Below are 13,193 nucleotides of genomic sequence, written 5' to 3'. Positions count from 1 at the left end.
ATAGAGAAACACACAGCTACAGTACCTAACACAGAAATACACAGCTGCGATACCTATCAAAGAATCAAACAGTTATAGTAACTAACAGAGAAGCATAGAGCTATGGTCCCTATCGGAGAAGCATACATCTGTGATATCATCAGAGCAGCATACAGCTCGGGTACCTATCAGATAATAACACAGTTATGGTACATACCAGAGAACAATAAAACTCTTGGTACCTATCTGAGAATCACATAGCTACAGCTCTTATCAGAGGAATACACAGCTACAGTACATATCAGAGAAATACATAGCAACGATATCTATCAGAGAAACACATGGCTACACAACATATCAGAGAAATACTGTATATGGCTAAGGAATATATCAGAGAAACACACAGCTACAGTACCTAAGATATATTTTCATAGAGGAGTTGGTCTAACAGAGCAAGAAATATATGCGGACTTCACCTCCATGTCAAAGAAATAATGTGTGTATAGTTATGCAGTTTATCCCTATAAAGCAGCGGCCACAGAGAGTAAGAATATGGTAAAATTGTAATATAATGGGTATTAGAGGCTTATTCTCTAGGATTTTAATAGAATTTTAGAAAAACCTTGGCATAGGTTGTAGAAATGAATACAAAAGAAAAAAGTTTGTTATGATATTGGAACAGTGTTGCTTTTCTACATCTAAGTGTATTTTCACACTCAACAGATTTATTGCAGACATTTCTGGGGCTGAAATCTGTTCCATACATCTGAATGGGTTTCTTTTGGCAGGAAGCACATGGATTTCTGCAAGGGTTGTTCCAATTAATAGGACAGTCAAATCAATTTCTTCAACAAATCTGCCATGTGTGAGTGTACCCTATTTAGTATAATTTATGAAAATAAAACTAGAACATACAAGTAGCACGAATTCAGAAGACTAGCCATGCCAAAATCTGCTAATGTTCAATAATGTCATAAAAGAGCTTTGCACCCGCGTATTTTGACTATGAATGAATCTCTGAAATATACATCTTCCCAAATTAATCTAATTTTGTCCAGTACCTCAATAACGATCTTACCTCCTATTAGCATGATACAGATAGAGAAGATTTTTTCAGTGTCTGTGTTAGCCGATACATTCCCAAAGCCAACACTGGTTAGGCTGCTGAGGGCAAAGTATAGGGATGTGATATACGAGCTCCTGGAAGAAGGTCCTCCTAATAACACCAATCCAGTCTCATTGGAGGATTCCTCACTGTAATTGGTTTGAGCTGGTAATACTGTGGTAATATTTTTTCTTCCTATGTAATAAGGAGTTTCCAAACGTCGGGCTAGTTCTTGTAGCCAACCTGAAAAATAGAAGAAAGGTAGAGCTGAAATACTCTGGTATTCAACTAACTTAGGCTGGTTTCACATTTGCGTTTGGCTGGTCTGCATATGGCTGCGTACATCCTCCCTTAAGCTCCGCCTACTTCCGCATGCGTCATGCATCGTCCTGCGTACCTATCTTTATCATTGAGTATGCAGGGACATGTGTGAAGCCCCAGGGTCCTGGTCGTCACAGTAGCATTGCTTCCCTCACGGGGGAGGTGATGTTACGCTTGGAGGCAAAAAGGGATAACTGTCACCAGGTAAACACAAATATGCAACACATTCACACTCCAGGCCACCAGGGGAGCTTTTGATCCTATTTACTAGGTGACTCCCCATATATCTGGTAGTTTTGGAAGGAAAGGTCAGAGAACAGTTCTTGCCAGGAAATAGACTGGATCAGTCTGAGGCAGAAGAGGGTTTACAGAGCTGTGTAGCCACAGTGCTGCAGCTCCTGGAAAGAGACATACAGAAAGCCGAATACATTGCAGTAAGCATGTAGGAGAGCGAAGCACAGAAGAGGATACCAGCGGGAGACCAGCCATGAGCAGGCTGCCTCCTTCTGAGGCGTAGAGACCGGTAGCCGGAACACCGAGGTTGTAAGGCCCTCTATGACTTACATCAGAGACTGGCAGGACAGCTGAACTTCACATTACCTGTCCGCCTTAATACCCAGGAGACACGGTGACATCTTTAGAGCCTGGTGCGTTCTAGATGCTGGGATGCTTTGTGCATAAAAGGCATCCTCCTCTTAAGGAAGGTACCTGGGCAACATGTTCATTCTTAGGATCGTTTCCTCCTGCTCAGGCCACTCTCTGCTATGCTCTGTGATTGGAAGTCTGTGATTTTGCACTATATTAATATCTCTTTCTCCACAGAATCCTCTGCTGGCACTTCCCTATCCTGGATTCCTCTGGGATCTATCCAGATACCAGTATCGGCTGGATCAGTCTTTCCAGGATTACACGGAACTCCTGGGATTCTCTCCACCGACAGTCTCTGCTATCTGGTCTTTACGGGTTGTCTCTCTGGTCCGGTATTCGCAGCATTAAGGCCTCCTGGTGTTGTGATGGAGAAATCCCTGTATCGGGGTATACCTTGCTCGGTGCTCCACTACATGGTACAGTGTCGTGATCCAGAGGGTCCTCCCCTCAGACACCTTTTCCCTTTTGTTAAACTTCCTTTAATAAATATCTTTGATTTTATGAAGCTCATTCTCCTGTCTCTTGAGTATCGGGTATACAGCTACAAGTGCACCATCAGTGGTCTAGTGAGTCCACTATACATCTTCACGCCCTGTGGACATAACTTATAGTCTCCCATTTTTTCTGCATTTGGATGAACTCTACCAAGACAAAAGACTCTTGAATGGAGTGACCAGGAGGAATACAAGTTGCAGTTGTCATGTATCCTGACCTAGGAGGCACTTCTCCTATTTATATTAGGGCTCATCTGATATTCTTCATTTTCCCTTTTCAATTAAAAAAAAGGCAGAAAAGGTTTAATAAGAATGTCTGACTTCATGTGATCAATTGTCATGCCCTAAGGGACCCTCATACCTGAACTTCTGTTCTGTTTTTGTTCTATTTGAGTACTTCAAATAAGTGAAACTCTCAATTATCTAAGAAAAACAAGTTAGATATTAGAAGCAGTGTCATTATTTTGCTGTTATGCATTATATGCATGTATATTATACCCACTTTCACTATGCAGTTTCCACTAATTGTATAATTTGAGCCTTACTTAGCCTTTTATTTGGGGTACAAACTTACATTTGGTTCCTCAAAACAATTTATTGTCTCTGTTATGACCTTACAAAACAATAGACGGTCAACTGGGTATCATTTTTGGGAAAATTTGTATGAAAATACAAAGGCTGACAAAGACTCTCTTTTGACTCTAAATTTTAGAAAAATTCTTCACCAAGAATAAAAGGACTATCTTGGGGTCTTTAATATGTATGGATTGCCTAATACAGTGATTCTCTACCCCAGTTCCAAACAATCCCCTAACAATCCTAATTTCAGGATATCCTAGAGTAAAAACCATTTTCTGATGCCTTGTTAATGCAGCGCCCCAGAGCCCTGGTCGTTGCAGTACTGATGCTCCGCCGCTAAGGGGGGCTATGGTACGTCTGATGGCACTGAAGGAGTTCTTCTGACCAGGTATCACAGTCACCAATACACTTCACAGTCTGGCCTCCAGGGGGAGCTAAGGGTACTATGTATTAGGCCACTCCTCACAATCTGGTAAAACTGGGGGTTAGGCAGAAAGTTAGACAGAAGCTGACTGGGAATCGAACAGGCAACATCCTGTGGCAGAGGGTGTTGCGGGGAGAAACTCAGGGGGGTCCCTGTCAGGGGTGGGATCCTGACAGAGGCCTAGCGAACAGAGAGAAGGTTACGGGACCGCGCCTGCACTAGATAGCGGCGTTGCTCTAAGAAAGGACAAGAAGCGAGGTATATTGTGCTGAGTGAGAAACGAGATCAACGCAACAAGGAGAAATACCAGTAGGAGTCGTGCTGTAAGACGAGGCAACATCCTACTGAGGCGCGTAGCCGGTGGCCGGAACGCCGAGAAGGTATTAGGCTCCAAGCAATACTTCAAACCTACGGCAGGACAGTCAGCTATAGGCGGGCTGTCTCACACAAATCACCTATGAAGACACAGGGGGCAACAATAGGAGAAGGGCGACACTAGGGTCCCGGAAGAGCTCCGAGCCTACCCGTCATACGGGTGCGTCCTAGCCATATCATCTGGGGGACGAAGAAGAACATCAGAATCGAGTTGTGAGGGAACACGAGAAACAGACACAACAGTTGTGGGGACTATCCCGTGAGCACAGCAGGGGAGGACCGCAACACACAAGCGCTAGAAGGTAGGCACAGATTTCCACCTGCAAAGGGAACTCTGGAGGTGCCATCGGACCGGCCGGACTTGCGCAGCCCGGTTAACCGTATTCCGGACTGAGGATCCTGGGACCTTCAGTAAAGAGGTAAAGAGACTGCAACCTGGTGTCCTCGTTATTTACCCTGCACCGCACCACCACAACATCACCACCATTCTCTCCACCTTCATTGTACGCCCCTCAGCAGGGTCACGGACCAGGTCTAGCCACCGTGACAACCCCAGAACAGAGACTCAGAGACCTGGTACTGGGTACCCCTCAGCCCTGCGGCAGTGGGGGCGCTACATTAATAATTACATCACTTGTGCAATACTAAGGAAATCCTGCAAACCTGTTCTGTTGGGGGCCGTGAGGACAGGAGTAAACAATTACTGGTCCAAAAGACAAGTTTTGTGTCCAAGACATGGCCTTCATAAAGAGAATTTCAATTCAGTAGGTAAGGATCATTCTAGAGTTTGTAAAACTGAACCATAATACTTCCACAAGGATTAAAGTAAGATATATAACCTTGGAAAAAAAATCAAAGAAATCCATATTGAGTTTGTAATAAATAGCAATAAAAATTAGATCTTAGCCCTTGGCCTAGTGGTGGTCAATACATGATAAAACAGTAAAAAACTGCTCACAGGCTATCATTACATACGGTATATTTCTTGTCTACAGGTTTCCATTTCTAGAACTGGTACATCCAGTATAAGGTAATCCACACAAAAAGAACGCGTTCAGTATTTGGTCCGTATTTTACATCAGTATTTGTAAGCCAAAATCAGTGGGTGGTAATGCAGAAGTGGTGACGTGTTTCTATCATACTTTTCCTCTGATGGTCCCACTCCTGAATTTGGCTTATTTTGGCTGTGATTCATACAACTGTATTTTTGTCCAAGCGCTGTGAACAAAAAAGGACTAAAATTAGTGTTATTCAACTGGATAGTTCACATGACTTTTTTTCACAGGACAGAATGTCTGCGTGAAAATAAAATGCACCATACACTAGTCTCTTTTGGGTTTTGAAGGGCACCTTGCCTTTTCAAGTCTATAGGTGCGCAATGGAAAAAATTGGATTGCCTACAGATCAATCGTATAGCACCACAGTTTTACAAGTACATCCTAATATAGGAATCTGTTTTTGGTCTTATAAGTTTTGTTCACTGCTGATGGATAAAAACAAATGCCATAAGAATGCCCTACAGATGACAATACAGATGAAAAATTGTCTGTCTGAAAATCAGACTTTTTTATATGTGCGTGTGAACTTAGCCAAATGTTGCAAGGAGCTCCACTTGCCTAGCATTTCTTTTCATACAAAAGTCTAAAAAAAATAATTTGCACACTTTTTCAACCTTTTCTAAACAATCCTAACCAGGAAAAGAAGAAGAGTACCTACTGCTGAAATGCAGTAGAAAGTTATTTGAGATCCAAAAATTAAAAAAAAAAGTAAACAGAGAAACCGTAAAAAAATGGAACAAAGAATAAAATGTAAAAAATCATGGATTAATAGACCTACCGATTTCTGGGACTTCTGACTGATTGCTTTCAATTTCTTGCTGACCAATGAAATACCAGACACAGGCCACCCAATGAGCCAGGAGAGCAAAGACAACCATCAACAGGCTGAGAACAACGGCACTGTACTGAGAATAGCGGTCCAGTCTTGGGAGAAGGCGCAGCAGCCGTAACAGACGTACAGTCTTTAGGAGGTGAGCCCCAAAATACTGAAGGAAGACAACACATTAACAAATACTAGAAGTGAACAGACATAAAACATATTATTGGTGTTCGTGTGTATATGTATGTATAAATATGTATGTGTGTGTCTATATATATATAGCATAATAATTGCATGTATGTGGAGATATATATATATATATATATATATATATATATATATATATATATATATATATATATATACTAGCTGTACTACCCGGCTTCGCCCGGGTTAATGACTGCTGTTAGCAAAATAGAATGTGTTAACAAAAATTTATTCTGCACACAAAAACCACAAAACAAATAGATAGAAATGTAATTATTAAAAGGCAAAAACTAAGCAAATAGAAGCATTTCACAACATATATTAGCTTTGTTATACTGAGAATGTCTTTGTTGCCTATATTAACCAATCAGAGCTCAGGTTAATTAACTGTAGCAAAATAGAAGCTGAGCTGTGATTGGTTGCTATTGGCAGCCTGATAAATCCCCAGCCAACAGGAAGCCCTCCCCCCTGGCAGTATATATTAGCTCACACATACACATAATAGACAGGTCATGTGACTGACAGCTGCCGTATTTCCTATATGGTACATTTGTTGCTCTTGTAGTTTGCTTATTAATCAGATTTTTATTTTTGAAGGACAATACCAGACTTGTGTGTGTTTTAGGGCGAGTTTTATGTGTCAAGTTGTGTGTGTTGAGTTGCGTGTGGCGACATGCATGTAGCGACTTTTGTGAGATGAGTTTTGTGTGGCGACATGCGTGTAGCAACATTTTGTGTGTTGAGTTGCATGTGACAGGTTAGTGTAGCAAGTTGTGTGCAGCAAGATTTGTGCATGGCGAGTTTTGCGCGTGGCGAGTTTTATGTGTGGTGCATTTTGAGTATGTGCAAGTTTTGTGTGAGGCAACTTTTGCATGTGGTGCAACTTTTGTACATGTGGCAATTTTTCTGTGTGTGCAAGTTTTGCATGAGGTGAGTTTTCCATGAGGTGAGTTTTGCACGTGTGGCGAGTTTTGCGTGAGCCTAGTTTTGCATATGGCGAGTTTTGCATGTAGCGAGTTTTGAGTGGTGACTTTTGTGTTTCGACTTTTATGTGGCGAGGTTGGTGTGTGTGTGTGGTGAAATGTGTGCTGAGGGTGGTATATGTGTTCAAGCACGTGGTAGTGTGTGGCGCATTTTGTGTTTGTGTTCATATCCCCGTGTGTGGTGAGTATCCCATGTCGGGGCCCCACCTTAGCAACTGTACGGTATATACTCTTTGTCGCCATCGCTCTCATTCTTTAAGTCCTCATTGTTCACATCTGGCAGCTGTCAATTTTCCTCCAACACTTTTCCCTTCACTTTTTCCCCATTATGTAGATAGGAGCAAAATTGTTTGGTGAATTGGAACGCGCGGGGTTAAAATTTCACCTCACAACATAGCCTATGACGCTCTCGGGGTCCAGACGTGTGACTGTGCAAAATTTTGTGGCTGTAGCTGCGACGGTACAGATGCCAATCCCGGACATACACACATACATACATACACACATTCAGCTTTATATATTAGATATACCTGTATGTAATCTCCTGTATATAGTATATACCTGTGTGTCATCTCACCTATATATAGTATATATCTGTGTGTCATCTCCTGTATATAGTATATACCTGTATGTCATCTCCTCCTATACATAGCATATACCTGTGTCATCTCCTCCTGTATATACTATATACCTGTAGGTAATCTGCTCCTGTATATAGTATATACCTGTGTGTCATCTCCTCCTGTATATAGTATATACCTGTATGTCATCTCCTCCTGTATGTAGTATGTACCTGTATGTCATCTCCTCCTCTATATAGTATATACCTGTGTGTCATCTCTCCTGTATATAGTATATATCTGTGTGTCATCTCCTCCTGTATATAGTATATACCTGTGTGTCATCTCCCCTGTAAATAGTATATACCTGTGTGTCATCTCCTGTATATAGTATATAGCTGTATGCCATCTCCTCCTGTATTAGCCCTCGTTCACACGTTATTTGGTCAGTATTTTTACCTCAGTATTTGTAAGCTAAAATGGCAGCCTGATAAATCCCCAGCCAACAGTAAGCCCACCCCCTGGCAGTATATATTAGCTCACACATACACATAATAGACTGGTCATGTGACTGACAGCTGCCGGATTCCTATATGGTACATTTGTTGCTCTTGTAGTTTGTCTGCTTATTAATCAGATTTTTATTTTTGAAGGATACCAGACTTGTGTGTGTTTTAGGGCGAGTTTCGTGTGTCAAGTTGTGTGTGTTGAGTTGCGTGTGGCGACATGCATGTAGGGACTTTTGTGAGATGAGTTTTGTGTGGCGACATGCGTGTAGCAACTTTTTGTGTGTCGAGTTGCATGTGACAGGTTAGTGTAGCAAGTTGTGTGCAGCAAGTTTTGCGCATGGCGAGTTTTGCGCGTGGCGAGTTTTATGTGTGGTGCCTTTTGAGTATGTGCAAGTTTTGTGTGAGGCAACTTTTGCATGTGTTGCAACTTTTGTGCATGTGGCAATTTTTCTGCGTGTGGCAATTTTTCTGCGTGTGCAAGTTTTGCGTGTGGCGAGTTTTGCACGTGTGGCGAGTTTTGCATGTGGAGAGTTTTGCGCGTGGCGAGTTTTGAGCGGCGACTTTTGTGTTTCTACTTTTATGTGGCGAGGTTGGTGTATGTGTGGTGAAATGTGCACTGAGGGTGGTATATGTGTTCGAGCACGTGGTAGTGTGTGGCGCATTTTGTGTGTGTGTTCATATCCCCGTGGTGGTGTGATTATCCCATGTTGGGGCCCCACCTTAGCAACTGTACAGTATATACTCTTTGGTGCCATCGCTGTCATTCTTTAAGTCCCCCTTGTTCACATCTGGCAGCTGTTAATTTGCCTCCAACACTTTTCCTTTCATTTTTTCCCCATTATGTAGATAGGGGCAAAATTGTTTGGTGACTTGGAAAGCGCGGGGTTAAAATTTCACCTCACAATATAGCTTTGACGCTCTCAGGGTCCAGACGTGTGACTGTGCAAAATTTTGTGCCTGTAGCTGCGACGCCTCCAACACTTTTCCTTTCACTTTTTCCCCATTATGTAGATAGGGGCAAAATTGTTTGGTGAATTGGAAAGCGCGGGGTTAAAATTTCACCTCACAACATAGCCTATGACGCTCTCGGGGTCCAGACGTGTGACTGTGCAAAATTTTGTGGCTGTAGCTGCTACGGTTCAGATGCCAATCCCGGACATACATACATACATACATACATACACACACACACACATTCAGCTTTATATATTAGATATATATATATGAGACATACATACATTGGGTGCATAATTATTATGCAACTTGTATTTTTGATGATGAATTCATTTATTGAACAACTACAAAGCTGTTGGTCAATCCAAAAGGTTAATGAACCTGAAATCTAAACACTTACAGTAAAAATGAGGTTTTGTCTTTCTTAGGAGAATATTTTTGTGCAGAATTATTGGGCAGTTAATGCGCGGCTTTTTATCTCAACATAATTTACACCACATTGTCGATTATTTGCCACACAACTTTTGACTGTTCTGTGATCACTACCCAATATCTTAGTAATTTCAAGAGTGCTGCATCCCCTATAAGACTTGTAACAATTTTTGACTTTTTAGAGTCAGTTACATTTTTTGGCAATTTTGCATAAGGAAAACAAGCTCCCTAATAATTCTGCACACCTTGATATAGGGTGGTGATATAATTAGGCTGCACCCTTACAGATATACACGTCACCTAATCTGCTTCATCCAATAAGCATTCAAGTTTATACAGCATGGAGTTGAAAAATTTGGATAAAAATGATGATTTGGTCAAAATACTCAATTGCCTAATAATTGTACACACAGGGTAAATCCAAACTATATCAAATGGAAAACTAGTAAGTGCTTTCAACGCCTCAGAATTGTCAAACCGAAATACCAAAAATGTAAATTTCCACTAATATGATACCTCAAACCACAGGTGTTTAATAGTGATGAGCGAGTATACTCGTTGCTCCGGTTTTCCTGAGCATGCTCAGGTGGTCTCAGAGTATTTCGGTGTGCTCGGGGATTTAGTTTATGTCGACGCAGCTGCATGATTTGTGGCTGCTAGACAGCTTGAATACATGTGGGGGTTGCCTGTTTGTTAGGCAATCCCCACATGTATTCAAGCTGTCAAGCAGTCGCAAATCATGCAGCTGCATCAACATAAACTAAATCCCCGAGCACGTCTAAATACTCGAATACCACCCAAGCATTCTCGGAAAAACCCGAGCAACGAGTATACTCGCTCATCACTAGTGTTTAATGAAATTTTAATGTTGTCTGGGTGGATCTTGTACAACGCATTCTATCTAAACCAGGGGTCTCAAACTGCATTCCTTGAGCACTGCAAACCATGCGTGTTTTCAAGATTTCCTTAGCATTGCACAAGGTGCTGTAATCATTATCTGTGTAGGTGAATAAATTATCACATGTGCAGTACAAGGAAATCCTGAAAACATGACCTGTTTGCGGCCCTTGAGGAATGCAGTTTGAGACCTTTGAGACCTCTGATCTAAACAGTCCTGTTGTACTATACCTGTAGGCTGTGTAAAGGTAGCAGTTGAACCTGGGACCTAGTGCCGAAGGGTAGCCAAAAGGCTATCATACACAGACTGACTGGCTGAACCCGGCAGGATGAACTGACAGTCTTATATGTATGGGCCTTGCAACTCTCCCTCCACACATAATGTTGAGGCTGTGAAGGATCTGGCATGTCTGATTTTGGACTGACAACCTTTCTGTTATCTGGGAGATAAACAGCCGCCAGAGGCGTATGGCAGCAGATGGATGATCCAAGCTCTTCCGTGCATGGAGAAATTGGGGAGAGAGCTCCCGAACGATGTGTTGGCTGACAGCTATCTATTGTGCATGGGTGGAAAGTGAGGTTAGGATTAGTGATGAGCGAATATACTCGTTACTCGAGATTTTCCAAGCACGCTCTGGTGACCTCCGAGTATTTTTTAGTGCTCGGAGATTTAGTTTTCATCGCCGCAGCTGAATGATTTACATCTGTTAGCCAGCATAAGTACATGTGGGGGTTGCCTGGATGATAGGGAATCCCCACATGTAATCAAGCTGGCTAAGAGATGTAAATCATTCAGCTGAGGTGAGGAAAACTAAATCTCAAAGCACTAAAAAATACTCGAAGGACCCCCGAGCGTGCTCGGGAAATCTCGAGTAACAAGTATATTTGCTCATCACTAGTTAGGATCCTTCTGCCAATTTAGAAGACACAAGCATAAATAGCACATGGTTGGTGGGTTGCCTTAATAATGATTTTGTGATGGAATCTAGAAGCTTTGTTTTGTGTAAATTACTCTTCTGCTATTGCATTTCCATACCTGCATCATAATGTATTCATATAGACACTGGCTTCACATCCTGCCACAGTTAAAGATATCAAATACATTTGATAAGATCACATCTCATGTCTGGATTCTTTCACCTTGTTCTTAGGTGAAAGGTCCTAGTTAGTAGAGCTGGTATTTATATACAAGTCACCGAGACACTGGAACAGTCGTGATATAATATAAACTACAGAAGGTATTAAATATAAACCACAGCGACTCACTATATTGATGTTGAAGCTGTAGAGCAGGTCCACAGGGAGAGCAGCTAGAAGATCCAACAGAAACCATGTCCTGATGTAATGGAGGAAGATAAGACGTGAAGAGAACACGACCTGTCCTGACTCACTGACGAATGTTGTGCGGAAATTCAAGATGATATCTGTTGAATGATACACTACTGTAGAAAATTCTCTATACATTAATGAAATACATTTATTTATAAAACATAAATATTGTTAAAGGGGTTGCATAGGACATCCATATTGATGACCTATAATATAAGATTGGTGGGGGTCAAACATCATGCATCCCTGCCAAAAAGCTGAATATGTGATAAGCTTCAAGTACTCAGCACCTAATCATTGTACATAGCTGCTATGTCCTGCTCCATACATGGCTTACATCTGGTCACTACAGGACCACATATCAGCTGATCCCTGGCTGCTAAACCCACATTTAGCTCATATAGATGATCTATCTCAGGGATAGGTAATCAATATGTAAATTTTTTACAAAAGCTCTTTGATTACCATTCTCATGAACAGTGGGGATCCATTTGCCTCCAGCGATTAGACACTTATCCTGTTGATAAATGATGAGTTCTGATTAAGGGAATACCACTTTATGTGATCACAGCAGAAACGAATATTCTGCTTCCCAGATGAAGAAACTAAATTATGGGGAATTAGTGGGGTTCTTGCATTGTAAAGTTGCTTTCATTATAAAACTAGCTGAAGAGCCCGGTGTTGCCCGGGCATAGTAACTAGCTGTGGTTAGTTATAACAAATTATAATAATTATTCTCCATCCCATTGTCCCGTGCCCATATACCCATCATACATATCCTCCATCCCATAGTCCCGTACCCATATACCCATCATACACATCCTCCATCCCATAGTCCTGTGCCCATATACCCATCATACACATCCTCCATTCCATAGTCCCATGACCATATACCCATCATACACATCCTCCATCCCATAGTCCCGTGCCCACATACCCATCCTACATATCCTCCATCGCATAGTCCTGTGTCCTAATACCCATCACACATCCTCCATCCCATAGTCCCGTGCCCATATACCCATCATACACATCCTCTATCCCATAGTCCTGTGCCCATATACCCATCATACACATCCTCCATTCCATAGTCCCATTACCATATACCCATCATACACATCCTCCATCCCATAGTCCCGTGCCCACATACCCATCCTACATATCCTCCATCGCATAGTCCTGTGCCCTAATACCCTTCACACATCCTCCATCCCATAGTCTCGTGCCCATATACCCATCATACATATCCTCCATCCCATAGTTCTGTGCCCATATACCCATCACACATCCTCCATCCCATAGTCCTGTGCCCATATACCCATCATACATATCCTCCATCCCATTTTCCTGTGCCCATATACCCATCACACATCCTCCATCCCATAGTTCCGTGCCAATATACCCATTGACATCATCTTCGCCTTGGCAACCATTCTGACATCATCATCGCCATAGCAACTTATTATGACATCATCGTTACCATGGCAACCATTATGACATAACCGTCACTATTATAGCA

General features: G+C 42.0%; 1 protein-coding gene across 2 annotated transcripts in view; it reads right to left on the bottom strand.

Moving 5' to 3' along the window:
• KCNH3 (potassium voltage-gated channel subfamily H member 3) overlaps nucleotides 1–13,193 on the bottom strand; it is a 146,360-nt gene that overhangs the window by 51,000 nt on the left and 82,167 nt on the right. For both annotated transcript variants that reach the window (XM_077297496.1, XM_077297495.1), the window contains exons 7-9: nucleotides 11,612–11,769; nucleotides 5,762–5,969; nucleotides 1,058–1,327 (exon numbers count right to left, since the gene is read on the bottom strand). In XM_077297496.1, coding sequence (XP_077153611.1) covers nucleotides 1,058–1,327; nucleotides 5,762–5,969; nucleotides 11,612–11,769 — 636 coding nt within the window. The remainder of the gene's footprint in view (nucleotides 1–1,057; nucleotides 1,328–5,761; nucleotides 5,970–11,611; nucleotides 11,770–13,193) is intronic.

Source organism: Ranitomeya variabilis, chromosome 3, assembly GCF_051348905.1.
Source record: "Ranitomeya variabilis isolate aRanVar5 chromosome 3, aRanVar5.hap1, whole genome shotgun sequence".
NCBI classification, from domain to species: Eukaryota; Metazoa; Chordata; class Amphibia; order Anura; family Dendrobatidae; genus Ranitomeya; species Ranitomeya variabilis.
The sequence above is the reverse complement of the archived record's forward strand: the minus strand, read 5'-3'. Positions and strand labels throughout refer to the sequence as shown.